General features: G+C 42.9%; 1 protein-coding gene across 1 annotated transcript in view; it reads right to left on the bottom strand.

Annotated features, from left to right (window-relative positions):
- TRERF1 (transcriptional regulating factor 1) overlaps positions 1-17,210 on the bottom strand; it is a 274,217-nt gene that overhangs the window by 53,409 nt on the left and 203,598 nt on the right. The window contains 1 exon segment of the mRNA XM_033937927.1: positions 5,405-5,471. Coding sequence (XP_033793818.1) covers positions 5,405-5,471 — 67 coding nt within the window.

Below are 17,210 nucleotides of genomic sequence, written 5' to 3'. Positions count from 1 at the left end.
CCAAGTGGGCTGTATACGTCATCATATGCCCCTGCAGCATGATATATGTGGGCCGGACACAGAGGATAGTCAGGACTCGCTTAATCGAACATCGGTCACGGATTAATACCCAATCTATGAGTGCTCCCATGGTTCCTCACTGTATACAGTTTAACCATGCTTTTCAAGATCTTCGCTGGTTTATCATGGAACAAGTGTTTGAAGATCACCAGGGGGACAAACTAGCTTGGCTGCAACGAAGAGAACAGTATTGGATCTTTGAACTTCAAGCTTTGTCCCCATGTGGACTTAACGATTACATCGAATGGCAATATACTTACTAGTATAGGTTTACAAAGATTTCTGTTTGCATTGTCCTGTTCAGAAGTCAGTTATTATTATTATTTTTTAGTTTTCAGTGTATTTTCTGATTCATTCAACAGTTATAGACTCGGCAAGTCAGCTGTTCAGTCAGCTGACTTTTCTAATCAATTACACTTATGTCTGCAGTTTAAATTGGAGGCGTTCTCTCCAGTTGAGTGCCATTTTCTACCTCGCTTTCCAAGCTGTGGCGGAGAAACTGAGAGACCCAGCGCAGTCAAGTTCCTGAAGAAGGGGGTGTGCACCCCCCGAAACGGAGTCCCGTAGGACGAAGCCATCATTCACTGACTGCTTACACACGGAGAAGCTAAGTTCTTCTAGTTTGTGTCTCACTTGGTTAGATTTGGACACTCATTTTCCTTTTGGCCCCCTGATTAGGGGATAGAGACAAATCTCAACTTAATTCATTGGTGTGTTTTTTTATTTAATTATATTTTTTCACACATACTGCACTTTATTGTTGCACTTTATTCATTCACTTATTATGCGGAGAGAGCCCGGGGATGTTTCGCAGTTAACACTCTTTAGGGTGTAAACCCGCGTCAGCTTTTCCCTGGGATCTCCCAGTGGCGGCTGTGTGACTGAGGGCTCTCCCGCTTAAACACTTAACAATTTCTAGTATAATTGATTGAGTTCTCAGTTGGTTCTTGTCTCTTTCCCCTAGTCATTTTCTTTTCTTGGGGTTTGGGAGGTTTTTTCTAGTTTTTTTGATAACCTATGTCACCAGGGAATCTACCTTTGGCGGAACAAAAAGTTGATGAAATTCAATGGCAATTGGGTAAAGTTTCAACACTGCCTTATCCATACGAAGGGGCCCCTCCAGAACCTCCCAATGGTCTGTCAGCATCTTAGTAATGTCTGAATGGGAGGGAAAGCATGTGGTCTAATCCTTAGTGCTGCTCATAAGGAAGCACTGGGCAGTAGATGTCTGTGGATGCACTATTTTAAATTCTTGGAGAGACTCAGTAATAATCTTCAAAAGCATTATGGGCTTAAAGAGCCTGCACAGTCAGATAAGAACATAAGAATTTCTGCTGCTGGGTCAGACTAGTGGTCCATCGTGCCCAACAGTCCGCTCTCGTGGTGGCCCCTAGGTCAAAGACCAGTGCCCTAACTGAGACCAGCCCTATCTGCCATCTGGTTGAGACCTCCCAGGCGCGATGCAGAATCTTCCACTACTGAGGACCTTGACAGATACAGATTCCACATCATCCCAGTCCTCTTCTGACTGTATCTCCATATCTTGTGCATGGCACTTTTATAGGAAAATTGTGCTATTAGGGGAGAGAACCCCTGGCACTACCATTGCCATGACCCCCGAGGAGTCACTGAAACCACTGTAATTTAGGTACACTTTGTGCATCATACTTATAAATTCTGGAGCAAAAGCTGGACCAGGACGCCCAGAGAGCCCTTGCCAGTGCTCCTGTGCGTCACTCTGAAGTTTCACAACAGTTACACGAGTGCACTTTGCTGGGTTTGCACTTACACCATTTTCCAGCTTTAACCAGGATTTTTGACCTGGAACTCAAGTCATCTGAGACCCCATACTAACAGAGGGGTTTGAGGAGGCTTAGCCAGTGGTTTCCACGCCACCCCCCCCTACACACACGTGTGCTATGCTGCATGTGGGACACAGATGGTCCTCAGCCGGCCATCCAGTGCAAATCTGGCATGAATCCTGAGTATCCTGGCCTGAGGAGTCCATCAGAACTGATTTTGAGCCAAACTGAGGTATTTTGAGGCAGTGATTTTAGCGCCAAAAACAGCCCTTGGGAGCTAAATAAGGGGTCAAAAAACTCAGGGACTAGGATTTTAGAGGTGGAGGACCCTGTCCCTAGCCCCAGAAACCTTTAAAAATTACTTTTAGAGTCTCCCTGGTTTCTCTCATAGGCTGTAACAGCCAGTACACACTGTAACATTGAGGTGCTGGGAGCTGCTTAGGCTGAAACTGTAGCCAGAGAACTTCTGCCTCAAAAAGCCTGGAAACCCAGATAGCATGTTTCTTCAGACTGCTCCTCAGTCCTACTGGCTGGACTGAGACTTCAAACCCCCAAGGGAACTCACATGCAAAGTCAGGGGAAGGAATGCAGTCAGCACCCAATCCTGGTGAAAAACCACCATGGGGCCACTCAGCCTGCACTCAAGCTCTCTGCGGACAAAACCTGGAGCAAGCCTTGCTCCCAAGGGAATGGGCCCTTAGCTTCCAGATGGTTAATGCAGACAGGCCAAACAAGTGCTCTGTAAAGCAGGCTGCCTCTTGGCTACAGACTACTGCCTTCAGAGTCTGTGTTCTCTTGCAGCAAGAGGTATCCTGTAACTGTGCAGAACCGAAAAGCTTCATGACTGAATTTAAAAAAAAAAAATTTAAAGGAAAAATAAACACGAGCAGAACAAACAGACTCTTACCATCTTGCTTGAGCAAGTAGAACTGAGGATTTCCAGGACAGCTCAAAGTGAGGGGAGGTGGAGCAGAAAAAATGTAAATGAGGCTCTCTACATCAGATCTTGTAATCAGAGATACACAACCTACAAGTTCAAGAATGATGTGTCTATTGCACTAGAACTACAAAATAGGAGGTGGTAGAGGCTCATGTGACAAAGTACCTCATGAAAGACTTCTGAGGAAATTAGAGAGTTATGGGATAGAAGATTATGTCCTATTATGGATTAGGAAAGACAGAAAGCATAGAAGGTTTAAATGATCAATATTCTCAATGGAGAAGGGTAAACAGTGAGGTTCCCCAGGTGTCTGCTGGGACCACTTCTTTTTAACATGTTTATCAGTAATCTAGAAATGGGAATAACTAGTGAGATAATTAAATTTGCTGATGACACAAAGTTGTTAAATTACAAGAGGATTGTGAAAAATTGCAAGAGACTGGGCATCAAAATGGCAGATGACATTTAAAGAGAGCAAGTGCAAAGTGATATATGTAGGAAAGAAGAACCTGAACTAAAGCTACATGATGCAGGGTTTCACATTAGGAGTCACTGCCCAGGAAAAGATTTAGGTGTCATCACTGAGGATACTTTGAAACCCTCAGCTCAATGTGTGACGGTGGCTAAGAAAGCAAATAGAATGTTAGGAACTATCAGGAAAGGAATGGAAAACAAAGATGAAAATGTTATTATGCCCTTGTATCGCTCTATGGTAGGGCTACACCTCAAATACTATATGCAATTCTGGTCGTCGTATCTCAAAAAAGATGTAGAATTAGAAAAGGTACAAAGAAGGGCGACTAAAATGATAAAAGGGATGGGGTGACTTTCCTATGAGGAAAGGCTAAAGCAGTTAGGGCTCTTCAGCTTGGAGAAGAGATGGCTCAGGATTGATATGATAGAGGTCTATAAAATACTGAGTAGAGTGAAAAGGGTAGATGTGAATCGCTTGTTTACTCTTTCCAAAATTATTAGGACTAGGGGACATGCAATGAAGCTACCAAGTAGTAGATTTCAAAAAGACTGGAGAACATATTTCTTCACATGTGTAATTAAACTCTGGAATTCGTTGCTAGAGAATGTGGTAAAATCAGTTAGCTTAGCAGGGTTTAAAAATGGTTTGGATAATTTCCTAAAAGAGAAGTCCATAGGCCATTATTAAGATGGCTTGAGGAAATCCACTGCTTATTTCTAGGATAAGCAGCATAAAATCTGTTTTACCTCTTGGGATCTAGCTAGGTACTTGGGACCTGGGTTGGCCACGGTTAGACACAGGATTTTGGGATTGGTGGACTTTCAGTCTGTCCCAGTATGGCAATTCTTATGTTCTTATGCTAATGGTGAAATTAGCGCTTGGCCATTAATTTGGAAAATGGCAAAGTTGGCCATTTTCCGGCCACAGGAAAAGTGGTTTTAGCACGTGGGAAAGACTCACATAAGGGTCACACAAAGGCCACTTTTTGCCACAGTTTTGTAAAAGGACCTCTATGTGTCTTTATAAAATAGTAATAGAAAAGTAGCCAAAACATCATCACTGCAGTGCAGTCATACATTTTATTTGACTGGGAGTTGGTGTATATTTAAGTTTGTGTGTGCTAGTGTGTGCGAAGGCAAGAACTACAGTCTCTAGATAAGGTCTTGGGTCTGGTATGGCTTCCTAGAATTATAAGTACAGTTTTTAGCACTTCACCAACCAACTTGCCTTAGGCTGGATCCAATATGCAAAACTACAAGGTCCCATTTAAACCGGGCCTACCTGACTGTTGTGGTTCTTGTTCATAGATATCGTATACTCGAATATAAACCAAGGTAACCTTATCCCCCCCCCAAAGGATGAAAAAAGGTGGGCTTGAATATAAACTGAACTCACGGCAGTCTCACGAGGCATCAGTCATTTTGAGTAGTGAGACTGCACGGGGCAGAGTACAAGAGGATCTCTCTAGCCCTGGCTCACCACTGGACTAGAAGGGTATGCCCAGAGAGAGGCCTGCGATGGGTCCATGTCTGTTTTATCATTCCCTAAACCCTTATTAGCTCTGTTTGTCTGTTTTAATTAGGATTGTAAGCCCTATTGAGCAGGGATTGTCTCGTACATGTTTAATGTACCGAGCTATGTATGTCTAGCAATACTACAGAAATGATAAGCAGTAGTAGTACTAAGACTCGAATATAAACCAAGACACCCATTTTGGGCATATGCAGGCCCCTGGATGGCCTTAGCCTAGCTGTGCCCTGAGCTGTTGTACTTTCTAGTTCCTGTCTCTCTAGCTCCATCCATCCCATGTCACTTCCCCCGTTACTCTTCATTGTAGTTTCTTTCTATACCAATTACTGTAAACCGTGCTGAGCTCTATTTCTGTGGAGATGATGATGCGCTATACAAACTTAAGGTTTAGTTTAGTTTAGTTTTCCCTCTTGGGAAGGCCTATGGATCTTAAGGTGGCTCTGACATTAACAGAGAGTATCCTGGAGGGGAAATAGCAGCATCCTACATACTCCCTCACTATAACCTTTCAGTGACAGAATCTTTTAAGTTATTCTTTAAAAACATATACATTGTCATCTTAAACAAACGAATGACAAAATGATCAAAATTTCATACGGTTCAATATCTATAGTTTGCTCGCCAGGCCCAGGAGTTACTGGAACACTGCTCCCAATGATACTATCTGCAACAGAGACAAGAGAGCAAGAGGCAAAATTTAGCTTTACATATTTAAAAAAAATTCATTTTTTTATCATCTTCTTATGAACTACGAAAGAGGAATTTTCTTGTGCAGTTTCAGACCAGCACTAGTGCACTGAAGTCTATGAAGCTCCTTTTCAAAGCACTTAGGGCTCCTTTTACCAAGGTGCGCTAGGGCTTTAATGCGCGGAATAGCATGCGCTACATTGCCGCGTGTGCTAGACCTTAACGCCAGCATTGAGCTGGTGTTAGTTCTAGAAGCGTAGCGCGCGGTAATTTCCTGCGTGCGCTAAAAACGCTAGCGCACCTTAGTAAAAGGAGCCCTTAGACACACAAAATATCAGCACAGATACTTTGTGTGTCTAAGTGCTTTGAAAATGAGCCCCTCTATGTATAAAAATTTCTTCCCTCATCAACTCATTTCTACATTATTTAATTTCATCTCCTTGGGTTCAAAGACAAACAGAATATTTACAAGCTGACCTGGCTCATGTCTTCTTATGTATCCAGTACAGTATAATGTGTTTCAAGTTAATTGCATTTCCTGCTCAGCTTACTTCACCTAATTTACTTTCTTCATGGTTTGTCCTCACTGCTGGTCCATAAATGAGCAAGAAAGAAAAATATTCACCCAATGTTGTGACTTGTCCAATAAGGAAATGGCAGCCTAAATTATTTCTCCGATTTCTTACGACGTTATGTCCAGTTATAAATGAGGCAGGAACAGGCAGTCAATAGTACTGCCAATCTGATATTTGCAAATGCTTGTTTTTCCCTAGAGAAATGTCTTTAGAAAGTTCATAGCCGCATAGGGGTTTATAGAATCAAAGGGTAAAAACTATGCGGTTAGTATTCAACATGTTTTAACAGGTCAGAAACGGCTCCTAGTCAATTTGTTTGAGGCTAACCAATCATTTTCAGAAGAACTTAACCAGTTAGCACTGCCAAAAATAACTGGCTACTGCCAAACTCAAAACCAGCTATTCTGGAGGTGGAATCAGTACTTGGACGGTTAAGCAGTGAAATTCAGAACTTAACCATTCAAGTTAACAGCATAAATAGGGCTGAATAAAATCAGTCCTGTCTTTAGCCAGTTAAGTGCTGAATATCACATTAAGTCGGTTAGCAGTTAGCCTGCTCCACAAAGCCAGAGATTTGATGCCGGTACTCGGACATGGCTCAGCATTGAATTTCTTGGCTTAGAATTAATGATAGCCAGCAAAACACTGATCACTGTTAGCTGAATATCAACTCCTATAAAGTTATTTAGCTTCCTCATAGGTTCATGAGAGCACCACTTTGGATCTTTGTATGGCTATTTCCATGCTCATAATAGCACTCAGCCTCAGGTAATAAATACAGTGTCAAAAATCAGTTAAATTTTTGATCCTTTTTTTTTTTTTAACTTTTCTTCCAATGTAATAACAATACTCAAAACACAGTGAAGTAAAAATCTGTGCTAAAAGGGGGAAAAAAGTTTTAAAAAGTTAGTGGTAAGTCAAAAGTAATGTGTTTAGAAGAAAATGTAACTTTGAAGTCAACTTTACTTCCATGTCAGCTTCAGCGTTAAAAGAGAAGTACAGTTAATGTCTGTTAACTAAATCTATGTTTTAACTTCAGAAGCTTTCAGGTCCCAGAATGTCTCCCCTCCCCCCAAACCATGCACTCTTGGCTGAGGATCCCCTTCTCCTCAAATGGATCAGCAGTATTTAAGCTATTCGAGGAGAGCATGGTCTGTCCTCCTCTATCACCACCATTCTGGACAATGGTGGTAATTTGGCTGATGTTTATAATATCAGCTTAACCTGGCTGTGAGGAAACATAATCCATTCTTCTCTTCTGCTGCCCATAATCTTGAAAAACGGTAGCTTTCTGGCTGATGTCATTTGAGGTTAAATATGGCTGGCCCATTGGGGAGTGCTTAGAGGACTCCCAAAGTTGAGGATCCTGGGGCAAGGTGCTCAAACCAAGGAATACTATGGGGGGACGTGGAGACTTTGGGTCTCTAACTTGGAGATTCTATGCTGATATTTTAACTTTACAAGTTGCAGAAAAACTGTACAAGCATGTTTTCCGCCAATACACTTATTGTATCACGTAAAGCATATGTTGTCTCCTTACGATTTCTGCATAGTAGTTTAGGCAATGGTATTATCTAGACTTGACTATTGAAATGTCCTGTATCTTGGACTAACTAAGACAAGATGCAGGGCATTGCACGTTGTGCAGATCACTGCAGCAAGATTGATAATAGGCATATCTAAATACGATCACATCTCGCCCTATCTCCAACAATTGCACTGGCTGCCTGTTGCTTTTAGATCTCAATATAAAGCAATAATGATTTGCCATCAATTCTTGTAAGGAATCATACCTGAATTGTTTAAAAGTAAGATGTCAAATTATTTACCATCTAGGTAGGTCTCTGCATTCTGAGAACTCAGCATTATTAAAAGCAAATGCTAATCCAAAATATGCTGAGACCAGTAAAATGGCCATTTGCTGTGCGGGGGGTCAAATTGTGGAACTCACTTGTTGGTCAATTACAAAAATGTTATGACAAGGGTAATTTCAGAAAACTATTAAAAACGCAGTTATTTGTTAATGCATTTTTCTAGGAACTGATCTTTGCAGTTGCTCTTTTGATGGGCACTTTATGTGATTTTCTGATGATTATATGTTAATGTTTGTTTGATTTTATTTGTCTTATTGAATTATGTATGTAATGATATATAAACCGTTTAAGTTTAAATGGTATATAAATTTTTAAAATAAATAAAGTCTCATTAACCTTCAGTGAAATCAATAGGAACAGCAGTTAACGTACATGGGTTTAAAAAAGGTTTCAACAAGTTCCTGGAGGAAAAGTCCATAGCCTGCTATTGAGACAGACATGGGGGAAGTCAATGCTTGACCTGGGATCAGATGCCTGGAATGTTGCTATGAGGGGCATTGAATAATTTATCTGAGTATGAAAGAAAGTAGCAAGAATGTTGAAACAAGTCTGTAGATCTTGTGGCATGTGTCAAAGTTACTCATGCACAGTTGCGGCTCGATGCAAGTCTTAACATTCCAAGAGACAGGATGTCAGGAGAGTCCTCATGTGAATCAAGTAAGAAACTGCTAGATTTGGATTACCATTCAGTGATAAAATTTCTCACAAAAGAAGGGAAAAAGCTAAAGGAGATCCATGAACGCATGACTACAGTTTATGGCGAGTCTGCCCCATCATCCTACAAAGTAACATTTTGGTGCAAGCAGTTTAAGTGGGGTAGAAAGTCCATTGAAGATGACCCTCACACTGGACAGCCTATGGAAGCAACATCTACAGAAATGTGCAAGAAAGTTGAAAACTTAATTTTGTCAGACAGACCAACTAGGTTTTCCAGAATAGCTGAAGAAATGGGCATCTTGGCAGGTACAGTTTCAAAAATAATTCATGAAAATTTGGGCATGTCCAAGGCTAGTGCAAAATGGGTTCCAAGAATGCTGATGCCATGTCAGAAGGCCATGAGGCTCCAGTGCTGTCAGAACTTGGAGATGCTCCGTGAAGATCAAGTGAATTTTTTTTCATCATTTGGTGACTGGAGATGAGACTTGGGTCTATCAGAGAGATCTTGAGTCCAAAATAGAGACAATGCAGTGGAAGCACAAATCATCCCTTATCCCAAAAATTTCAAGATGGAAAAATCTGCATGCAAAGTTATGGCAATTGTCTTCTGGGATGATGAAGGACTTTTGCTTCTGGATTTCATGCCACACAAGACAACCATAACTGGGGAGAGTTACACCAATACAATGATCGCTTTGTGGGAGTCAATCAAGGAGAAAAGACTAGGAAAACTCATAGCAGGCATGCTGCTTCATCACAATGTGCCCGTGCACATGGCACGCCAGTCACAGGCTGCCATCCGGGAATTTGGGTTTCAGTGGCTGAACCATCCACCCTACAGTCCTGACCTGGCTCTCCCAGATACTTTGTGTTCCAAGTTTTGAAGAAATCTCTCTATGGACAGCGGTTTTCAAGTGATGAAGAGGTCCAGGAAGCTGTAACATCCCGGTTTGGAGGTGAAACAGAATTCTTTTCAAAGGGGTTAAAGTCATTGCAGGAAAAGTGGATGAAGTGTATGGAGCTATCAGGGGACTATATTGAAAAATAAAACAAAAACTTTTTGAAAATTATTTTCTTTCCTACTGAGGTAGATAAATTATTGGACGCCCCTTGTACTATTAAGGCTTTTGCCAGGTACTTCAGACCTGGATTGGCTACTGTGGAAACAGCATACTGGGTTAGATGGACCACTGCTCTGACCTAGTATGCCTATTCTTATGAACTTATGTTCTAACTTAAAACTTCACTCACAGAGGTGAAACAGTTTCAGCTCTGTCTTGAAAGTATAAAAAAAAAACTATGAAAATCTTTAACCTAATTTTACTCCATTGGAAAGGACTCTATTTGTAGCTCATCATCATGCATTTCCATGCTAACTATGCTACGATTAGCGCAGTGGTTTAATTCAGGCTTAGTACTGAATTTATTGTGTGCTGCCATCTTTGGTATCTAACAACCAGCTTGGGATTTGCAATCAAATCAACAAAACATATTGCAATTTCTGTTTGTTAGAGTGATACATAAATCAAAGAAAGTGTATGTTTTCACTGACTAGGCTAAAATTTTAACTTGTAGAAATTTGGCCAATTACAGAAGGAAACTATTTTTTCAGTATTTATATATTGTACCACTTATAACCTAAGTGGTGTAAATTCAGGTACTCAAGCATTTTTCCCTATCTGTCCTGGTAGGCTCACACTCTATCTAATGTACCTGGGGCAATGGGGGATTATGTGACTTGCCCAGGGTCACAAGGAGCAGCGTGGGATTTGAACCTACAACCTCAGGGTGCTGAGGCTGTAGTGCTAACCACTGCGCCACACACTCCCCTGTGTGTTTATTTTGGCTTTGGAATAGAGAATGACATGGTGACAAAATTCATCACCGTTCCCGCGGGAAATAATCCCATGTCATTTTCTAGTGTCTATTTCAACCTCAGTCCTTCTACACCAGCATTCTTCAACGCAAAGCTTGAGGGTCAGTGGTTGTGGCCATTCATACTCTGATTCTTATGTGAGCCAAGGATAATGAAGCCATTGTGACATCACTGATGTGATTGGCTCTTAGGCACTGGTGGAATGAGGCATTATGACATCACAATATCTGCTCTGGATACCAGAGACTGTCATTCTGTAGTGTCTATTTCAACCTCAGTCCTTCTACACCAGCATTCGCAAAGCTTGCGGGTCAGTGGTTGTGGCCATTCATACTCTGATTCTTATGTGAGCCAAGGATAATGAAGCCATTGTGACATCACTGATGTGATTGGCTCTTAGGCACTGGTGGAATGAGGCATTATGACATCACAATATCTGCTCTGGATACCAGAGATTGTCATTCTGTAGTGTCTATTTCAACCTCAGTCCTTCTACACCAGCATTCTTCAAAGCAAAGCTTGCGGGTCAGTGGATGTGGCCATTCATTCTCTGATTCTTCCCTCTCTCCTTAAAGAATGACGTGAAGATGGTTTCCCGCGGTTGTCTGCGGGGATGGGAACGGTGATGAATTTTGTCACCGTGTCATTCTCTACTTTGGAATACCTTTGATATAGAGTTTATGGACTTCTGTGTTTTGGAAATATTATGCACGTCCGATTGTTTAAAATGCGTTGTACAACACTCAGCATTATATTCTGTATGATAGGTGGCTAAATGAAATGAAAAGAGAGATTCTGCTATACTGGAAGTAATCATAGTATATAAAAAATCAGCACTAAACCAGAAGCAAAACAGATGGGCTTTTAGCAACATTTTCTGCATCAGCTCTTCTGTTAACCGTTCAAACAAAGCCAAGAACTATTATCCTTCTGTTTGATATTTGTGTGGTCTACTCATGAAAGTACAGTATTACACAATACAAAAAAAAAAAAAAAGGATGAACACAAGACATATTTGTATAAACATAAATTTAGGCAATTAGATAAAGTGTGTGTCTTGGGATGTTATGAGATTTGATTCCCTAACACTAAAGACCTTGGTCTTGTTCAAACTAAAAAACGTGAAAGCAATAATTACACCCTGTTAGAGAGAAGTCTATTTTAACTGTTTGAATCTAAAAATAAAGCTTTCTCATTTAATGCAACAGAGAAAAATAAAATCTTCAACTGCTTTATTACAGTGAAATGTGTACTATGGACGGTCACAGTATTCTGTGATGTAACTGAGGAGAGCAGAAAAGACTACAGGGTGAAACTGAAAGAAGCCAAGAGAGAGATACGTTTGGCGAAGGCACAGGCGGAAGAACAAATGGCTAAAAATGTAAAAAAGGGAGATAAAAATTTTTTCAGATATATTAGTGAAAGGAGGAAGATAAAAAATGGAATTGCTAGGCTAAAAGATGCTGGGAACAAATATGTGGAGAGTGATGAGGAGAAAGCAAATGTGCTAAACAAATACTTCTGTTCTGTGTTCACAGAAGAAAATCCTGGAGAAGGACCGAGATTGTCCGGCAAAGTTACACGAGAAAATGGAGTAGATTCTGCGCCGTTCACGGAGGAGGGTGTTTATGAGCAACTTGAAAAACTGAAGGTGGACAAAGCGATGGGACCAGACGGGATCCATCCCAGGATACTAAGGGAGCTCAGAGAGGTTCTGGCGAGTCCTATTAAAGACTTGTTCAACAAATCTCTGGAGACGGGAGTGATTCCTGGGGATTGGAGGAGAGCGGATGTGGTCCCTATTCATAAAAGTGGTCACAGGGATGAAGCAGGAAACTACAGGCCGGTGAGCCTCACTTCAGTTGTTGGAAAAATAATGGAAGTGTTGCTGAAAGAAAGGATAGTGTATTTCCTTGAATCTAATGGGTTACAGGATCCGAGGCAACATGGCTTTACAAAAGGTAAATCGTGCCAAACGAACCTGATTGAATTTTTTGATTGGGTGACCAGAGAGCTGGATCGAGGACATATGCTAGATGTAATTTATTTGGATTTCAGCAAAGCCTTTGATACAGTTCCTCATAGGAGGCTGTTGAACAAACTTGAAGGGCTGAAGTTAGGACCCAAAGTGGTGAACTGGGTCAGAAACTGGCTGTCGGACAGACGCCAGAGGGTGGTGGTTAATGGAAGTCGCTCGAAGGAAGGAAAGGTGACTAGTGGAGTCCCTCAGGGTTCGGTGCTGGGGCCAATCCTGTTCAATATGTATGTAAGTGACATTGCTGAAGGGTTAGAAGGAAAAGTGTGCCTTTTTGCAGATGATACCAAGATTTGTAACAGAGTAGACACCGAAGAGGGAGTGGAAAATATGAAAAAGGATCTGCAAAAGTTAGAGGAATGGTCTAATGCCTGGCAACTAAAATTCAATGCAAAGAAATGCAGAGTAATGCATTTGGGGATTAATAATAGGAAGGAACCGTATATGCTGGGAGGAGAGAAGCTGATATGCACGGACGGGGAGAGGGACCTTGGGGTGATAGTGTCCGAAGATCTAAAGGCGAAAAAACAGTGTGACAAGGCAGTGGCTGCTGCCAGAAGGATTCTGGGCTGTATAAAGAGAGGCGTAGTCAGTAGAAGAAAGAAGGTGTTGATGCCCCTGTACAGGTCATTGGTGAGGCCCCACTTGGAGTATTGTGTTCAGTTTTGGAGACCGTATCTGGCGAAAGACGTAAGAAGACTTGAGGCGGTCCAGAGGAGGGCGACGAAAATGATAGGAGGCTTGCACCAGAAGACATATGAGGAGAGACTGGAAGCCCTGAATATGTATACCCTAGAGGAAAGGAGAGACAGGGGAGATATGATTCAGACGTTCAAATACTTAAAGGGTATTAACGTAGAACAAAATCTTTTCCAGAGAAAGGAAAATGGTAAAACCAGAGGACATAATTTGAGGTTGAGGGGTGGTAGATTCAGGGGCAATGTTAGGAAATTCTACTTTACGGAGAGGGTGGTGGATGCCTGGAATGCGCTCCCGAGAGAGGTGGTGGAGAGTAAAACTGTGACTGAGTTCAAAGAAGCGTGGGATGAACACAGAAGATTTAGAATCAGAAAATAATATTAAAGATTGAACTAGGCCAGTTACTGGGCAGACTTGTACGGTCTGTGTCTGTGTATGGCCGTTTGGAGGAGGATGGGCAGGGGAGGGCTTCAATGGCTGGGAGGGTGTAGATGGGCTGGAGTAAGTCTTAACAGAGATTTCGGCAGTTGGAACCCAAGCACAGTACCGGGTAAAGCTTTGGATTCTCGCCCAGAAATAGCTAAGAAGAAAAAAAAAAAAAAAAAAAATTTTAAATTGAATCAGGTTGGGCAGACTGGATGGACCATTCGGGTCTTTATCTGCCGTCATCTACTATGTTACTATGTTACTATGTATGTTAAAAGGCAGTGTTAAAAGAAGGATGATGAATTTTGTTACATTCTTGGTTCAGACGCTATTTCCGAGTATTCTAGACTATTGCAATATTGTATATTTGACAAACATGAAGAAAAATTTGGCTAGGCTGACCCTGGTTCAAAACACGGCAGTTAGAATGATTTATGGACTGAGAAAGTATGACCATGTAACTCCTTATTACTGTGAGTTGCACTGGCTCCCAGTGGAGGCCCGGGTGATTTTTAAGTTGGGATGTTTATATTATAAAGTCGCCTTTGGTGTTGCCCCTCTCTATCTTGTTGATAGATTTGTTATCATGACTCAAGGGAACAGTAGAAAATTTCATGCCCTATTTACATTCCCTTCAGCTAAGGGTGTAAAGATAAGAAACATCATGGGCATTGTCTCCCCTATCAAGCAGCTCATTTCAACAAAGAATTTCGCCCATTATTGACCAGATCAACATCCTATAAACATTAAAAACTTTTGAAAACTTATTTTTTCTAAATTTTTGGCTAGCTAATTCTTTGTGTATTATATTATCCATGTATTTACTCATAGCGTAATCTTTTGTAAACCGCATTGAACTAAGGGTTATATGGAATAGAAATCCATTATGATGTGATGTTATGTTATGTTATGGTAGTGTTGGACAATGAGCTAGAGCTAGATACTGGGTTTTTTTTCACCAGGGCCAGAAAAGCTTCTTTTAAAAGTACCATAAGAGCAGGAACAAAGGAGCAAAGCCCAATCTACGCACATTTTAGCTAAATATCTGCATTTATTTAGGATATTTATTCTCAATCCAGTAGCGTACCGGGGGGGGGGGACGGTCCGCCCCGGGTGCAAGCCCTGAGGGGGTGCTCCCGGCCTTGAAGACGTTGGCGTCCGGTTCTCCCCCCCCCTCCCCCGACGTCCGGATTCTCCCCCCAGCCCCCCTGCACCGTTTGCGGTGGAGAAGCAGTCTGCAGCGGGATCGTGATGCCAGCCGATCCCTGCGCTGCTTCGGTGCTGCTTCCTCCGCCACGGTTCCGCCCCTCCTCTGACATCACAGGAGGGGTGGGACTGCGGTGGAGGAAGCAGCGCCGAAGCAACGCAGGGATCGCTGGCATCGCGATCTTGCTGCGGGCTGCTTCTCTACCGTAGGTGGTTCGGGGAGGCCAGGGGGATGAGCGGTCCTTCAGGTTGGGGGTGAGCGGTCCTTCGGGGTGGGTCGGGGCATCAGGCCTTCAGGGTGGGGCGGGCAGGCAGGCCTTCAAGGGGGAGACAAGCCTTCAAGGGGGGGACAGGCCTTCAAGGGGGGACAGGCAGGCAGGCTTTCAAGGGGGGGGATAGGCCTTCAAGGGGATCAGGCAGGCAGGCCGGCCTTCAAGGAGAACAAGCAGGCAGGCCTTCAAGGGGGGGGACAGGCCTTCAAGGGTGGGGGGACAGGCAGGCAGGCCATCAAGGGGGGAACGGGCCTTCAAGGGAGGAGGACAGGCAGACTTTCAAGGGGGGGACAGGCCTTCAGGGGTGGTATGCAGTCCTTTAAGGGGGGGACAGGCCTTCAGGGGAGGGGGGCCCTGGTGTAGAAGTACACGGAGGGAAGGGGGGTTCAAAGAGACGCGCATATGCCGGACTTTGGATTGGAAGAAATAATGGGTCTGAAAATAGAGGATAGGGAGAGAGATGATGGACCATGGTTTTTAGGTAGGGAAGGAACAGAAAGGGAGAGAAGTTGGACACAAGGGATGGTGTGGAGGGGGGATAGAGATACTGGATAGGAGGGTAGTTGGGAAAAGAAAGAGAGAGATGGTGGACCCTGGGGTGGTGGAGAAGAAGGGAGAGATACTGGATGAAAGGGTAGATAAGAAAAGATGGATCTGTGAAGGGAGACGAAAAAAGGAAAGATGCCAGACCTCCTGGGGAGGGAAGGGAAACGGGGAGGACAGAGATGGCAGATGGATGGTTAGCATGCAGAAAGAAGGAAGAAGGAGATCCTGGCAAGCAGAAGACAACCAGAGCCTTGGACCAACAAGATTTGAAAAATAACCAGACAACAAAAGGTAGAAAAACTAATTTTATTTTCTGTTTTCTGATTACAATATGTCAGATTTGAAATGTGTATCCTGCCAGAACTGGTGTTAGACTGCAAATGTGAGCTAGGATTTAACAGAGAGAGGAAAAGTCCTTTTGTTTCTTTATTTTATTTACACCACAGCGCCAGTGTGGTTAGGAGAAGCCAAAGGGGGGTGAAAAAGCTATAAAATAAACCCACCAGGATGTTTGAAAAAAAACAAACAAACACAAAACCCACCCAATTGGGCAGGAAAGTCGAATCGAAAAACCAATTCTGAATCGAATCAAATTATTTTTTTTTTCCTGAATCGGGCAGTACTAGTTTGCGCTATTGTCTTAGATTTTAGGATCTGGGATTGGGGAGAGATGGCATCCTCAGTACTTTATAATGCAAGTGAAACGAGGATTTGGTCAGACTTTTGAAGGGTCTGCAGAAGAAAAATATTGTATAGGCCGGGGACATGAGACAGCAGGAAACGGGAACTTTTCTTCCTTCTATTTTTGTGAATGGCAAGGCTGAGGTAACTAATTTCTTCAGCTAAATAATTAAATTCACCTCAACCAGACATAGGAGAACTCAAGCACCATTCACACACCCTCCAACCAAAATCGTCAAAAGAAAAAAAAAAACTGTTCGACAACCTCCTAACACTCGACCTCCAAATCTACAACCTCAGGGCTGGCATAGATGGAAAAAAAAAAAAAATAGGTGATTGTTTTATTGGAGCCCAAAGTTTTAACCCACTTAAGCCCGCAGGTTAAAACCATGGGCTTGCAGTGCGGGGAAGGGGGGCAGGCAGACAGCATGTTCGGGGCAGGAAGGCAGGCAGCGTGTTCAAGGCAGGAAGGCAGGCGCGTCGGAGCAGGCAGGCAGCATGTTCTGGGCAGGCAGGAAGGCGTGTTCGGGGCTGCAGGATAGGGGCTGAAAGGGCAGAGAGCAGGGCGGCAGAAGGCAGGGCAGCTGGAAAGGGCTTCAGCAACTGGTCCTCAGCTGCCGCTTTTTTTGATTGGCCAGCCCAGTCGGTGTTGCAGGGTTTTGTTAAGTGAATTGCGTCCCTGTCTACTTTGCATGCCACCCTCATTTGCATGCGTGGATCGGAGGATGGTCGGCAGAGAGGTAAGTGAATCGGGCCGGGGTCACTAAGGGGTTGCAAACCGATCGGTACACGATCGGTTTGCTTTGTGAATCTAAGTCCTGTCCAGAAAGGATTCCTCCTTAGCTGCTGTGGGTTCAGTATTATTAATC

This window comes from Geotrypetes seraphini, chromosome 3, assembly GCF_902459505.1.
Source record: "Geotrypetes seraphini chromosome 3, aGeoSer1.1, whole genome shotgun sequence".
Lineage (NCBI taxonomy): Eukaryota > Metazoa > Chordata > Amphibia > Gymnophiona > Dermophiidae > Geotrypetes > Geotrypetes seraphini.
The sequence above is the reverse complement of the archived record's forward strand: the minus strand, read 5'-3'. Positions and strand labels throughout refer to the sequence as shown.